Source organism: Bufo bufo, chromosome 1 (genome assembly GCF_905171765.1).
Source record: "Bufo bufo chromosome 1, aBufBuf1.1, whole genome shotgun sequence".
NCBI lineage: Eukaryota > Metazoa > Chordata > Amphibia > Anura > Bufonidae > Bufo > Bufo bufo.
In genome coordinates, this window is record NC_053389.1 from 262,271,159 (window position 1) to 262,287,464 (window position 16,306).

The 16,306-nt window shown below is 44.3% G+C and overlaps 1 protein-coding gene across 3 annotated transcripts in view; it reads right to left on the reverse strand.

The window, feature by feature from the left end:
- The window catches only part of PACSIN2 (protein kinase C and casein kinase substrate in neurons 2), a 148,007-nt gene that overhangs the window by 19,506 nt on the left and 112,195 nt on the right, over positions 1-16,306 (reverse strand). For all 3 annotated transcript variants that reach the window (XM_040439170.1, XM_040439168.1, XM_040439169.1), the window contains exons 3-5: positions 8,221-8,377; positions 6,038-6,273; positions 5,193-5,348 (exon numbers count right to left, since the gene is read on the reverse strand). In XM_040439170.1, coding sequence (XP_040295104.1) covers positions 5,193-5,348; positions 6,038-6,273; positions 8,221-8,377 — 549 coding nt within the window. The remainder of the gene's footprint in view (positions 1-5,192; positions 5,349-6,037; positions 6,274-8,220; positions 8,378-16,306) is intronic.

Here is a 16,306-nt window from a genome sequence, read left to right on the forward strand (position 1 = left end):
AGAATGGAACAGAATGCATTTTGGAGCATTCCATTCTGTTCAGTTACGTTTTGTCCCCATTGACAATGAATGGGGACCAAACGGAAGAGTTTTTTTTTTGTCCCTATGACGGATCTCAATACTGGAAAATATTAACGCTAGCGTGAAAGTAGCCTTACTATGTTAGATCTATACTTTGTATCACTGTGTGCCTGGGAGGATTAGATACTGTTGCCAGTATTGGCCATATTAGTAGCAATTTATTTCTGTATTGGGAGGAGAGATTGTATCCAATGGACCGTAGGGACGGTGTAATCAGGAATTGGGTAATTACTAGTGTTAGCTGCGCTCACTTGATTGCGGATATTTAATCGGAACTACCGCCAATTGTAGCGGCACTCTTCTCTCCCTACAGACACATGAACATCTTCATTGCCCACCATTCACTCACTGGTGTGAATGGGAAGCCGCCTGATTAACTCCTTCGCATGACAGACCCTGCAACTGTACACCAGCGCTTGAAAATTAGCACAAATTAGCACCCCCCCATCCCCCAATATTTCACAGCAGCCACGTTTTATGCAGGGGTGTGCGAGGATTCAGTGTGTATTTATAGGCTGGCGATGATGTAGTGATGCTGGTATGTGTCTAGAGAATGGTGTATCTTTGTTGGTTCTGATTCCACTCCGATGCCCTGATGATCGCCTCCTCGGTTCTTGCGTAGTCCTCCCAACATATTGTTTTGGGTGGGTGCAATCTAGGACATAAATTTTATTTGGTGTTTGACGGTTGATTAATGGTCTCATTTCAAATTCACGACTGGTGGTGAGGTTCCTAGAGCCCCATTTTCATATATATGGCCAAAAGGTACACAGTGTCCACAAGGGTAAGTGCCAACTGTTTTATTTAGGACGTCACCAAGGACAGTATCTAATCATCCCAATCACACAGTGATATAAAGTATAGATCTAACACCAAAACTTTATGAAAACCTGCAGTTTCTTGCCGATTTTCTTTTCTATATTCACATTTGGGATTATAATTTTAAAACGAGTAATAGCAAAAGTGAATTTTAGTGGTGTGATAGAAGAGGGTTTTCTTTAATAAATGACCCCCAATGTCTAACTCTAAGCCAGAAATAAAATATAAGGTAGAATTTCACAAAACTGGAAGCCAAAGACCGAAAAGAGAGAAGCAATTAGGAATTTCCTCTCGCAGACATTGAAACTAGTCATGAGACAGCTAATCTAGGCTCATAACATGAAATAGGACATATTCATCATATGTTGTCCAGCAATTAAAAGGGTTGTCCCATGAAAAAGATTCTACAGTGTTCAAACCGGCACCTGGATCTGAATACTTATGTAATTTAACATTTATTATAGCTACTGAGTTATTCAATAAAACCTGTCTGTATAGCGCCACCTGCTGTTTGCCCTTTTTCTAATTTCTCTGTCCTGCTCACTGAGACGGCAGCACATGCTCAGTTCCATCCTTCAACTGCCACCAGCTGCAGCAGAAAGGACACACCCCTGAGAAAGGGCATGTCCCCTGAGCTGCCAGCCTGAAATAAATGTAGTTGAACAATTGGAGCAATAAACGGGGAGCTCTCCGGATCAATGTGCGATACAGGGCTGTTCTAGCTTTCTTAGAAAGAGATGGTCATGTCCTAAATTATGTATTATTTTCACTTTATTCATGGGATAACCCCTTTAACCAGATCAGAGCCTTACTCTGCTACCAGCCCAGCATACCACCAGAGGTTACCGATAAACACCAGTGTAAAAGAGTGAAGGTATTTTTTAAAAAGACAAATTATCTTCCATAATCCCACCATTGCCTCCCTTCACATGATCATCACCCCTCTCCTGAAATACTCTGTGCTGCTGGATGAATGCTCCTTTCACAATCATCTGTGGTCACCAACTTCTCTCCATTCCTCGTTCACACTTGTACTTGCAGCCCCGCCTTGACCAATATTAGTCCATGAGTGGACACATCACTATCCTGCACAAGATCAGCACACCCCTCTCCTGAAATACCCTGTGCTGCTTTTCACCATCAATCCTCCACATGCTCCCCTTCCCCTCCTCACAGTAAAACACTGCTTCTGAAAACGCAGCACAATCTTTACTTATATAAGGCCATTATTGGACAAGACACTACCTACCACCTTAGGCCTCTTGCGGTTCATTTTAAACAGATCAGTTTTTCATTATTGTTTTTTTGTTTCAGTAGTGTTTCCGTTTCCATTCCGCTTCCGTATGATTTCCGTATGTAATCCGTTTTTTGAGGATCGCAAACGGAAACATGGCATATACAGTATAAAGTAATTACATTGAAAAATTGGGCTGGTCAGAAAATTTTCAATAGATGATTCTGCAAAAACGGAAACAGATACGGAAGACATACGGATGCATTCCATTTTTTTTCTGCAGAACCTATTGACTTGAATGGAGCCACGGAACGTGATTTGCAGACAATAATAAAACATGTTTTATCTTTGAACGGAAACGGAATGCATACGGAATACCTTCCGTTTTTTTGCAGAGCCGTTGAAATGAAAGGTTACGTATAGTGTCCGTATGCGGAACGCAAAAAAAAGGAACGGAAACAGAAAAAAAAAAAAAACAGTTGTGTGAAAGAGGCCTTATATGCACATTCATGAAATACTCTGTGCTGCTTCCTCCACTATCAGTATTTGATTTCACTCCTAAAATACTCTGTGCTGTTACTTCACTATTTTAAAAGAGTTTTTTCCCTTGAAATTTTGCTATGCTTCAGAAAAGCCTTAAAGTTCAGCTAGGTCATCCTCACAGACACATATAAAGCCACCCACGTCATGGTGAGTAGGGATGTCCCCTTCTCCGATGTCTAATATATTATTCACCTGGGCACCATGAATTATTTAATGGGTTCTAACAGTTTCTCAAGATGTAGATCAGGATTTTCATGCATAAAAACAAGAGGTCACCGTCCTGACAACCAACAGGCACAAGATATTCGGAAAAAGAAAAGATGTGCCAACGCAGTTTGTTATATAAGCGCATTTGCTGGCGGCGCCTATAGCCTAGATTTTTTTGTCCTGAAATGTACTCTCTTAGGTCTATTCTGGTAATTCCCCCATGTCTTACCTACCCCCACCACATACACCCACCTTGACTTACACAGCAAGTTTACCCAGATCACTATGGCTTGTCTGTCGCCGGTAATAAAAATCTGCTGGATTTCAATGGGAGGTTCATTTACGGAGTATTGGAAGGTGGGATTGGGACACTGCCCACTGGCATCCAGCTGTTTGGATACGTTCACACAGAACATAAAGACCAGTGGAAAAATCAGCAAGGAATCCGCAGCAAAATCCACATGAGATACATGCAGAATTGCCTTAGATTGGATTTCATGCTTTCTAGTGCATCGGGTGCACAGTGGAAACTAGTGCAGATTTTCTATACAGCATGTGGATAATATCTCCATCCGCTTTGCTATGCTGCAAATTTTCCACCCACACTTCTGTGGCAGAAAATACGCAGCATATACCCCCAACCCCCCCCCCCCCCCCCCCCCCAATGTGAAGGTGCCCTTAGTAATCTGAATTATGTGTAGTCTAATGAGCCAAAAACAGATGCTTTAGATTCTGTTCACACTGTTACAGATCCACTGCGTCTGCTGGCAGCCCCTACAGACCCCTATGGCTGTGCCACAAGGACGCTGTCCAAGTCCTGCATTATTCTCCTTTAACACCCTGGGTTATGGATCATGCCACAAGGGTGAAATTTAGGGTACTTTCACACTAGCGTTTTTCTTTTCTGGCATAGAGTTCCGTCCTAGGGGCTCAATACCGGAAAAGAACTGATCAGTTTTATCCTAATGCATTCTGAATGGAGAGCAATCCGTTCAGGATGCATCAGTTCAGTCTTTTGACTGATCAGGACAAAGATAAAACCGCAACATGCTACGGTTTTATCTCCGGCCCAAAAAATGAAACGCTTGCCTGAATGCCAGATTTTTTTCCATAGGAATGTATTAGTGTCGGATCCGGCATTCAAAATACCGGCATGCCAGATCCGTGCTTCCGGTCTGCGCATGCGCCGACCGAATAAAATGTGAAAACAAGTAAATGGTGGATCCGTTTTTTCTGGATGACACCGGAAAGACGGATCCGGTATTGCAATGCATTTTTCTGACTGATCAGGCATTTTTCAGACTGATCAGGATCCTGATCAGTGTTACAAATGCCATCAGTTGGCATACGTTTTGCCGGATCCGGCAAACAGTTACGGCGACGGAACCGCTTGCCGGATCACTCTGCCGCAAGTATGAAAGTAGCCTTACGGCGTCATGCAGATGACATGCTGAGAATTAGTTTGTTTATAGATGAGGTCTGATTTTCAAAGAGTGGCCTAAGGAGAATATTTTGGCTTTGAATGTGGAAAGGATAAAATAAGTGATTGATTCAAAGAAGCAGGGACATCAAGTTGGGACACAGCAGAAATTGAAGGGGTTGTCTAGGAAAAACACATCTGCTTTCTTCCGAAAACTTCAAACTGCCCACAGGTTGTGTATGGCATCATGGTGTCTGGAATGAAAGCTCAGCTCCAGTGACAAGAGATGAGCTAAGCTTCCATACCAGACTCAGCCTATGGTCATATTTTTCCAAACCTGGGCAACCCCTTTAAGCGGTTAGGGATGACCTTCACGTATGACCTGACATGGCCAGCAGCTTATTTCCTTCTTAAGATTTCTAGTGTTGCAGCTTTGCAGAGGTTTTATCAGACTTATGGCATGAGCTATGGTTTGATATTTCGACTGAGGGAAAAGCCAATCATGAAGGGTGCTAAATGTTCTGGATCTATTCCAGGCTTTGAATGTTTTAGAATGGTCTGGGATTTTTCAGGAACGGTGTGTTAACATAACCAAAATTTTGGAGGAACCAAGTCTTTTGAAACTTTTACCCTCCAGACGGAGGTTATTGTGTGACCAAGGAGAGTCAAGTAATCCCTGTGGTTCTAAGATAATGGTTTCAGGAAATCATTGCAGTTCAGTGCCTACACCGAAAACACCACAAGTGAAATTAATTCCTTGCACTAAGTTGTCACTGCAGATTACAGAGTCTATTTGCTCAGCAGGGCGTTACTCAAGTGAAGGAATACAACTGGAAGCTTTCCTGAATACACAACGGTGGAGGAGAGATTAGCTGCCACATCCGGTACCTTCTGAGAATCCTGCTTGCTCTTCTCCACCTTGTCCTGGAGTTTCTTCAGTTGTTCTGGATTGAGAGCAGGATCGGCTTTGCTGTTGGTCTCTCTGGAGATGGCGAGCTTCTCCTCCTTGCATGCAGCATGGTAGGCCTTCTTACACCCCTCCAACTACACAGGACACAGACGAGGGGAGAAAAATAATACTCAAATTTTGATCTCTGTTTTTTATGATAACAAATTTCACAATGTATCTTTATAGGAATCAGAGTTTCATTTTTTACCGATCTCCCTGCATGAAGCCATAGAGATACATGACAAGTGCCAGGAACTACCACTATGGGGATATTATCGACTACTGATGTATACAGCCTCCAATAAATCAGTATACAATAAGATCCTAAGCTCCCCCTAGTGGTGACTAAATATGCCAATAATGTTATCATTGAATGTATGACAGGGGATACAGGACAAACACTAGGGTCCAACCACTATAAAGATATATACTTTTGAATGGGTTCACATGACAAAATAGTAGTTCCGTGTGGTGAAGGAGGATGAAGAAATCCCACTTATTAGTCCTACACTACAGACACACTACTCTAAACCAGTCATTTAGTGCAACTTCCTTGCATAAAGCTGGACAGATCTCTGATACTTGGACCTCTGAGTGTCACTTGGGGTGAAAGGTAGGATAATGAGCTTTAGCTCAAACCTTAATAGGGTATTCACATCTCACACACATTTAAGTCATATCTGCAAAATATGCCATACATGCCCTGACAGGGAAGATCTCATTGCTGGGACCTGCACCTATTGGGAGAACAAAAGGTCCTGCAACCTTCCTTACTAATTCTCACCTCTTTCAGTTTCTTTGCCCATGGCTTCTGTGCTTTCCTAAAGCCATCTTCAGCTTCTTTAGTCTCCTTAAAGCCTCCCATCATCTGTTTGTGATAGGCTTCCTTTTGCCAGTTCTTTACTTTCTCAAAGTCGTCATTCATCAATGCATTCTTCACCTCTAGGTGGAGTTCGCTGACTCTCTCGGCTTCACTCATCAAGGCATGCCAGGCCTTCTCCACAGTGCCGTACTGAGGCCCTAACATAGGCAAAGTGTCATTATGCTGTGAGATTTCAGCTCTGAAGCATTGTGAATGCAGCTCTGGAGTATAGTAATATTGCATTACTCACGACCTGTATTATACTCCGGAGCTGCATTCACAATTCTGCTGGTTAATACAGACAGACCCACTGCCCACTGCTGTAGAACGAGACAACTCTGCCAGAATACAGATTCCTAGACAGTTCTTTGCATAAAGATTACATTCATGGAAATGTAAATTGTAAAAATATTTTTAGTCGCCAAATTACATTTTTTAGTCGCCAAATTTAAAATGTATATAATAAAAAAAAAGGACTTTGAGAAGATGAGACGCAGGTGACAGTAGTGAGCCAGCACCACATACCTCTCACATCCAGAGACATCTTCTGGGGGACAAGGTGACTAAAAATGGCGAATTGCGTGGTTTAGAGTGTTTTTTTCTATTACGGCCTTCACCGAGCGGGAATATTTTTTAATATTTTAATAGCTCACACTTTTTGGGACGTGGAGATATGCAATATGTTTATTCTTTATTGTTTGTAAATTTTATATGTAAAACTGGGAAGGGGGCCATTGAAACTTTTAGTATTTTGGTGTTTTTGGTGTTTTTTTTTTTTTTTTTTTTACTTTTTATTTAATAACCATTTCTTTCCTTAGGGACTAGAACCTGGATCTTTTCATCCCTTGTGCTATTCACCCTGATGGAGATCTATCAGGGTGAATAGGACCTCACACATCTCCCTGCTGCCCTGTGCACACAGCAGCAGGGAGCTGAACATGGCAGCCAGGGCTTCTCGTCCTGGCTGCCATGGTAACGATCTGAGCACCAGCAGTGTAATCTGCCACTGCCACCAATGAAGGGGATGGGACCCTGTGGCCACCATATAACAATGGGGGGGGCGACGACGACTTGTGGCCAGTGATAATGGGGAGGGGGGGGGGCGCACTGCACCACCAATGAATGTAATTAAAAAGAGGACCTTTCGTGGGTCCAAAGAATATGAACTTAGTAGCAGGCTGCATAGAGCGGCGCCCAGGGATCTAAGTGCACTTACTATTATTCCTGGGCGCCGCTCCGTTCACCTGCTGTGGCCCCCGGTATTTTCAACATTCAGAGCAAGGAGGAGGAGACGCCAGTGTCTCTCCTTCTCCCTGACAGCAGCGCTGTCCAATCAGAGCTCAGAGCCAGGGAGAAAAAAAAAAACTCCCTCGCTCTGAGCTCTGATTGGACAGCGCTGCTGTCAGGGAGAAGGAGAGACACTGGCGTCTCCTCCTCCTTGCTCTGAATGTTGAAAATACCGGGGGCCACAGCGGACGAATGGAGCGGCGCCCAGGAATAATAGTAAGCGCACTTAGATCCCTGGGCGCCGCTCTATGCAGCCTGCTACTAATTCTTTGGACCCATGAAAGGTCCTCTTTAACTCCTTTATACAATTGTCTGCAGCGGTATCACAGACCCGGCACCCGGCCTCAATAACAGGGCATGCGATCTGTGGCACCTGAATGAGGGGTTAATTGCCGCGGATCGCATGCCCTGTTATTGAGGCCGGGTGCCGGGTCTGTGATACCGCTGCCTATACTTATGTTTTACATTCATTGGTGGCGCAGTGGCGACAGGTCCTCCCCTCCTCCTCCCCTACTATCTCCCCATTGGTGGTAGTGGCGGCCGCGTCACAGTGGAGAGGGAGGGACTCCTTCCTTCTCCACTGTGGTGTGCTACTGAAGAGAACTTAGGCTGCGCAGGATCGCGGCAGTACAGTCGCAAATGGCGACAAGACTAAAAAGTCTTGTCGCCATCTGCAAATTTTAAGGCGCATTGGCGACCGTTTTGGTCGCCATCTGGAGCCCTGTAGATGCATCTTCATATGCTCATTTTGTTGCCTATGCATGACCTGAAGTGAAAGCATCTCCTGCGTATTCGATATCTCACAGATTCCTTCTTACCTTTCTCTACAAGCTGCTTCCACCTCTTTGACCACTCTGTCAGCTGCTGTGCGTAACCCTTCTCGATCTTCGCCCGCTCATGAATACAGTTCATTAAATCATTGCAGAGTCTGTGCCCATCATCTATTCTCTTCACTGCACGTTTGTAATTGCCAATCTGTCGAAAATAATAAATATATGTAATGCATAGATAATCTAAAATGCAAACATTAAAGCATGGCATTGTTTCTCTATAAGATTAACATTCAATGGGTTAAAGGGTATATAACATTTAGATATTTTTTTTATATATATATATATATATATATATATATATATATATATATATATATATATATATATATATATATATATACAGTGCAGACCAAAAGTTTGGACACACCTTCTCATTCAAAGAGTTTTCTTTATTTTCATGACTATGAAGGCATCAAAACTATGAATTAACACATGTGGAATTATATACATAACAAACAAGTGTGAAACAACAGAAAATATGTTATATTCTAGGTTCTTCAAAGTAGCCACCTTTTGCTTTGATTACTGCTTTGCACACTCTTGGCAATCTCTTGATGAGCTTCAAGAGGTAGTCCCCCGAAATGGTCTTCCAACAGTCTGGAAGGAGTTCCCAGAGATGCTTAGCACTTGTTGGCCCTTTTGCCTTCACTCTGCGTTCCAGCTGACCCTAAACCATCTCGATTGGGTTCAGGTCCGGTGACTGTGGAGGCCAGGTCATCTGGCGCAGCACCCCATCACTCTCCTTCATGGTCAAATAGCCCTTACTTTCAAAGTTTTCCCAATTTTTTGGCTGACTGACTGACCTTCATTTCATAAAGTAATGATGGCCACTCGTTTTTCTTTACTTAGCTGCTTTTTTCTTGCCATAATACAAATTCTAACAGTCTATTCAGTAGGACTATCAGCTGTGTATCCACCTGACTTCTTCTCAACACAACTGATGGTCCCAACCCCATTTATAAGGCAAGAAATCCCACTTATTAAACCAGACAGGGCACACCTGTGAAGTGAAAACCATTTCAGGGGACTACCTCTTGAAGCTCATCAAGAGAATGCCAAGAGTGTGCAAAGCAGTAATCAAAGCAAAAGGTGGCTACTTTGAAGAACCTAGAATATGACATATTTTCAGTTGTTTCACACTTCTTTGTTATGTATATAATTCCACATGTGTTAATTCATAGTTTTGATGCCTTCAGTGTGAATCTACAATTTTCATAGTCATGAAAAAAAGGAAACTCTTTGAATGAGAAGGTGTGTCAAAACTTTTGGTCTGTACTGTATATTGCTCCAATTTCCCTCCCGTTTTGTGCATACATCTCCTATGCAGAGCCATGTGCCCCCATGGTTGCAGCTAAAAACAAACCCCGAGTGTAGTCTGCAGTCCTCCTCTATGACTGCAGGATCATAGGCCCTTCAGCAGGGGCGTAGCTAGAAAGGACTGGGCCCCACAGGAAACTTATGAATGGGGCCCTTCGAACCTTCTTTGCAACTGCCTTTTCCCGTACAACCGCCACTCCTGTGGCTTGTCAAGAAAGCATTCTCAGATGAGGCCCTGCAGCCGCTCAGTCCACTTCCTGCAGCGTCTCTGTATGTCATTGTATAATACTGTTAAGGGGGCCCGGACAATAAAATCTTTTAGGCCTCGTCCTGGGTGGGCCCCAAGGAAGCAGCTTCCCCCTGCCCTTGAGCAAACTCATAAAGCAGCTTACTAGTCCAGTAGGGTTATAGATGTTCAGTTAGAAGGTCCCTTGCATTAGGGGGGCATTTTACGTCCATATATGACTACAACAAACAGAAAAACTACAAAATGACAATGCATTCATCGTCCGTACGTTCATAAGACTGCAGACGGCCTTAATAGTGATATAAAAGAATGTACATTGTATTTAGTGCACAACATGTAAACTCTCAAACGCTGGCTGCACGATCCATAGGTTATAGGGACGCATTTGGGAACACATAAGGGATTCTTTTAACCCTAAAACTAATAATCACTCTGACATATTAAAGCTTTTTTACATACTCATGCTAGCGATTTGCCTGGTTTTCTCTTCTTTGGACTGGAAAGAGTTAATTGTCCAAAGAGAGGCAGAAACTGGAGGGGGGACACCTTTGAACGGATTCGTATTGGATTTGCAGTGACCCAGTGGTCAATGCAAATACTCTAATAAGAATCAGTCTCTCCCGCCATCAGTCCCCCAACGCCCCGATTCAACACACTATTAATGTCTAAACCGCTGGCAACAAAAGTGACTACACCCCTAAGTGAAAATGGCAAAATTGTGCCCAATTGGCCATTTTCCCTCCCCGATGTCATGTGACTCATTAGTGTTACAAGGTCTCAGGTGTGAATGGGGAGCGGGTGTGTTAAATTTGGTGGCATCGCTCTCACACTCTCTCATACTGGTCACTGGAAGTTCAACATGGCACCTCATGGTAAAGAACTCTGAGGATCTGAAAAAGAAATTGTTGCTCTACATAAAGATGGCCGAGGCTATAAGAAGATTGTCAACACCCTGAAACTGAGCTGCAGCGTGGTGGCCAAGACCATACAGCGGTATAACAAGACAGGTTCCACTCACAGGTCACAGGTCTCGCCATGGTCAACCAAAGAAGTTGAGTGCTCAGTGTCATATCCAGAGGTTGTCTTTTCAAAATAGAAGTATGAGTGCTGCCAGCATTGATGCTGTCAGTGCTCAGACCATACACCGCACACTGCATCAAATTGGTCTGCAAGGCGGTCATCCCAGAAGGAAGCCTCTTCTAAAGATGATGCACAAGAAAGCCCGCAAACAGTTTGCTGAAGACAAGCAGACTAAGGACATGGATTACTGGAACCATGTCCTGTGGACTGATGAGACCAAGAGAAACTTATTTGGTTGAGATGGTGTCAAGCGTGTGTGGCGGTAACCAGATGAGGAGTACAAAGACAAGTGTGTCCTGCCTACAGTCAAGCATGGTGGTGGGAGTGTCATGGTTTGGGGCTGCATGAGTGCTGCCGGCTGTGGGGAGCTAGTTCATTGAGGGAACCATGAAGGATATAGACATACTGAAGCAGAGCATGATCCCCTCACTTCGGAAAACGAGCTACAGGGCAGCATTCCAACATAATAATGACCCCAAACACACCCCTCCAAGACGACCACTGCCTTGCTAAAGAATCGGAGGGTAAAGGTGCTGGACTGGCCAAGCATGTCTCCAGACCTAAACCCTATTGAGCATCTTTGGGCAGGGCTTGACAAATTTCCTTGGAATCTAGGAGCCAGCTAAAAAAGTTAGGAGCCGTTTTTTTTTTTTTTTTACCTTATAAAGCCTTATTTTCAGCGACAAAAATAACACCTCTTAAATTAACATATAAAGAAGTCTAGAACCAAACCACATGGGCATTGTTTATAATCAGTGTACTGTGACATCAGTGTGCCGCATCTCCTCAGTGTTTATCAGTGTACTGTGACATCACCGTGTGCCGCATCTCCTCAGTGTTTATCAGTGTACTGTGACATCAGTGTGCCGCATCTCCTCAGTGTTTATCAGTGTACTGTGACATCAGTGTGCCGCATCTCCTCAGTGTTTATCAGTGTACTGTGACATCAGTGTGTGCAGCATCTCCTCAGTGTTTATCAGTGTACTGTGACATCACTGTGTGCCGCATCTCCTCAGTGTTTATCATTGTACTGTGACATCACTGTGTGCTGCATCTCTTCACATTGTTTATCAGTGTTCTGTGACGTCACTGTGTGCCGCATCTCCTCAGTGTTTATCAGTGTACTGTGACATCAGTGTGCCGCATCTCCTCAGTGTTTATCAGTGTACTGTGACATCAGTGTGCCGCATCTCCTCAGTGTTTATCAGTGTACTGTGACATCAGTGTGCCGCATCTCCTCAGTGTTTATCAGTGTACTGTGACATCAGTGTGCCGCATCTCCTCAGTGTTTATCAGTGTACTGTGACATCAGTGTGCCGCATCTCCTCAGTGTTTATCAGTGTACTGTGACATCAGTGTGTGCAGCATCTCCTCAGTGTTTATCAGTGTACTGTGACATCACTGTGTGCCGCATCTCCTCAGTGTTTATCATTGTACTGTGACATCACTGTGTGCTGCATCTCTTCACATTGTTTATCAGTGTTCTGTGACGTCACTGTGTGCCGCATCTCCTCAGTGTTTATCATTGTACTGTGACGTCACTGTGTGCCGCATCTCCTCAGTGTTTATCATTGTACTGTGACATCACTGTGTGCCACATCTCCTCAGTGTTTATCATTGTACTGTGACATCACTGTGTGCTGCATCTCTTCACATTGTTTATCAGTGTTCTGTGACGTCACTGTGTGCCGCATCTCCTCAGTGTTTATCATTGTACTGTGACGTCACTGTGTGCCGCATCTCCTCAGTGTTTATCATTGTACTGTGACATCACTGTGTGCTGCATCTCTTCACATTGTTTATCAGTGTTCTGTGACGTCACTGTGTGCAGCAACTCTTCACATGGTTTATTATCAGTGTACTGTGACGTCACTGTGTGCCGCATCTCTTCAGTGTTCATCATTGTACTGTGACGTCACTGTGAGCCGCATCTCTTCAGTATTTATTATCAGTGTACTGTGAGCCGCATCTCTTCAGTGTTTATCATCATTGTACTGTGACGTCACTGTGCGCCGCATCTCCTCAGTGTTTATCATTGTACTGTGACATCAGTGTGCCGCACCTCCTCAGTGTTTATCAGTGTACTGTGACATCACTGTGCGCCGCATCTCCTCAGTGTTTATCATTGTACTGTGACATCACTGTGTGCCACATCTCCTCAGTGTTTATCATTGTACTGTGACATCACTGTGTGTCGCATCTCCTCAGTGTTTATCATTGTACTGTGACATCAGTGTGCCGCATCTCCTCAGTGTTTATCAGTGTACTGTGACATCACCGTGTGCCGCATCTCCTCAGTGTTTATCAGTGTACTGTGACATCAGTGTGTGCAGCATCTCCTCAGTGTTTATCATTGTACTGTGACATCACTGTGTGCCACATCTCCTCAGTGTTTATCATTGTACTGTGACATCACTGTGTGCAGCATTTCTTCAGCGTTTATCAGTGTACTGTGACGTCACTGTGTGCAGTATCTCTCTTCATTGTTTATTATCAGTGTACTGTGACATCACTGTGTGCCGCATCTCTTCATTGTTTATTATCAGTGTACTGTGACATCACTGTGTGCCGCATCTCTTCACATTGTTTATTATCAGTGTACTGTGACGTCACTGTGTGCCACATCTCTTCAGTGTTCATCATTGTACTGTGACGTCACTGTGAGCCGCATCTCTTCAGTGTTTATCATCAGTGTACTGTGACATCACTGTGTGCCGCATCTCTTCACATTGTTTATTATCATTGTACTGTGAGGTCACTGTGTGCAGCAACTCTTCATTGTTTATCAGTGTACTGTGACATCACTGTATGTATAATTCCTGCGCTGTGACGTCACTGTGTGTATAATCCCTGTGCTGCAGCTGACAGAACTGAGATCCCTTCCCCAGGATGTTTGGTCTGGGCTCATCAATCATTTCATAGTTCTTCTCTTGTAAACTTATTTTGTGACTAGATAAAACTGAAATAATGTTCAGGGGGAGAAACAGAACTGGATCGCACATCCACAATGCTATGCTTCTCAGCGCTATAATAAAGTGTACAGCCCCCACATACTGCATGCTGTACAAGAGGCATTAGTGCACATTTTGATCAAAAGGCATAAGCCCACTCACCACGCCAAGGTCGCCTCTTTGAGTGGGACCTACTCTGAAACAATGGCGCGGTGACGAGGTGGCACTGCCCTAGTAGGCGGCGGGACCCAGGAGTCAAACAGCACCTCTGCTGTCTGATTATGCCACCCATGGCACTGGGTCCCACCAACCCACCAGCACAAAAACAAAGGCCACCACGCAGTACTGCACCATGTGAACAGTTGTCTAACACAGCATGTCCATTACTATCAGAAGCTACAGGTCAATGACCACTTATATGCAGACCAATGTGAAGAAAACCACCTGTGCCGAATGGGAGGAGTGCTGATACCAGTAGTAAAGAAGAAAGACTCAAATAATGATCAGGGGGAGAAACAGAACTGGATCGCATATCCACAATGCTATGCTTTGATCTAACTCGCTTCTCAGCGCTATAATAAAGTGTACAGCCCCCCCATACTGCATGCTGTACAAGAGGCATTAGTGTACATTTTGATCAAAAGGCACTCCTGGGTCCCGCCGCCTACTAGGGCAGTGCCGCTTTGTCACCGCATTGTGCTGCACCTTTTTGTCAGAGTAGGTCCCACTCAAAGAGGCGACCTTGGCGTAGTGAGTGGGCTTATGCCTTTTGATCAAAATGTACACTAATGCCTCTGGTACAGCATGCAGTATGGGGGGCTGTACACTTTAAAAATGGCGCTGACAAGCGAGTTTAGATCAAAGCATAGCACTTTGGATGTGCGATCCAGTTCTGTTTTCTCCCCCAAATAATAGATAAAACTGAAGCAGCACTGGGTTTGAAGAGAAATGTCCCTCTTTGTCGCCTGTATCTGCCGTCACTGCGGGATCACTGCCATTCTGCTGTCCCAGATTATTTGTCCTGTCTGGGGGATAATGGAGTCGCTGTTGTCGGCGTCTCCGGGGCCTTCCTTGTGCTCCCTCTGCTGTGGACGAGTCCAGGCCGGGATTTGGTTCCAGCTCTTGCCGGATCTACATCCCGTGCTGTGATGGGGAGGGGGTGTTCCCCACAGAGGGGGGTTTCCCTTCTAATCACCATTTTACCATCGGACCTGACTCCTGCTGATGGATCTTTTTCCCTTCCTTCTTCCCCATGTTTCACTGCTTTTCCCTTTCTCACATTTGCCCCTCTTTTCCACTACCTTCCTTGCTTTCTATATCCACCCTCCACTTTTTATTTCCCTATCCACTTTTCCGCCTCAGCACTTTTCTTTCACCATCCCCTCATTTGCTTTCCCTTCATCTCCTCTGTTCGCCTTTTCTTTACGTCCCCTCTTTTCAGTTTCTCTCCCCGCCTTCTGCCCTCCATCTCTTAATCATTTTTTCCTTTCAGACTCCCGATTTTCCTTCACCATACCAGTTTTTCTATTAAAGGGGTTGTCCCATGAAAAATATTTTAGTTTTCAAACCAGCACCTAGATCTAAATACTTTTGTAATTACACATAATAAAATATTTTGCACAGCCACAGAGTTATTCAATAAAATGTGTCTGTATAGCGCCACCTGCAGTTTGCTTTTCTTATTTCTTTGTCCTGCTCACCGAGATGGCCACACATGCTCAGTTTCATCCGTCAATTGCCTCCTGAGCTGTGATAGGGAGAGCATGGACACGCCCCCTTGGCTGCAGCAGAAAAGACACTCCCCCTGAGCTACCAGCTTGATATAAATCTAACAGAACAATGACTGGGGAGATCTCTGGATCCATGTGAGGTACAGGGCTGGTTCTAGCTTTGTTAGAAAGAGATTGTTATGTACTATACGAGTCTGATTTTCATATTTTTCATTCGTCATGGAATAACCCCTTTAACATCCCCTTTTTGCCCCTCCCTTACCAGCTTATCCTTCCCCATACCAGCCTTCCCTTCCTCCTCCCCTCTTCTATTCCCCGCTGTTTCCTTCCTCTAACCTCTGCTATCCCTTTAAGTGAATACTCCCTACCTAGATAACTATCAGCTTAGCACATAGTGTAACATTCTTTGCATATTTTTTCTAAAATAGGGAGAGTGTCAAATCCTAAACGGAACTGGCACCCGGGACCAGATCCCTATAAATGGCTTTATACAGAAGGAGGACAGAAATCAGGTTGGACAAGTCCTTCCCGCCCTCTCTGGTTATGTAACCTCTCATCCCTGTATAAACACGGCTCGTAGTGAGATGCTCTGCGGGGAGAACAGAAAGCTCCTCTTGTTAGATTCCAGCTCCTGGTTGCACAAGACAGAAGTGTCTCTGAATGAGGACTATGAATTATCAATGTATAGAGAAACTGTAAATCAGCCAAATTCCTGCATCATAATTCCCAGCACGGCAAGACGCCCG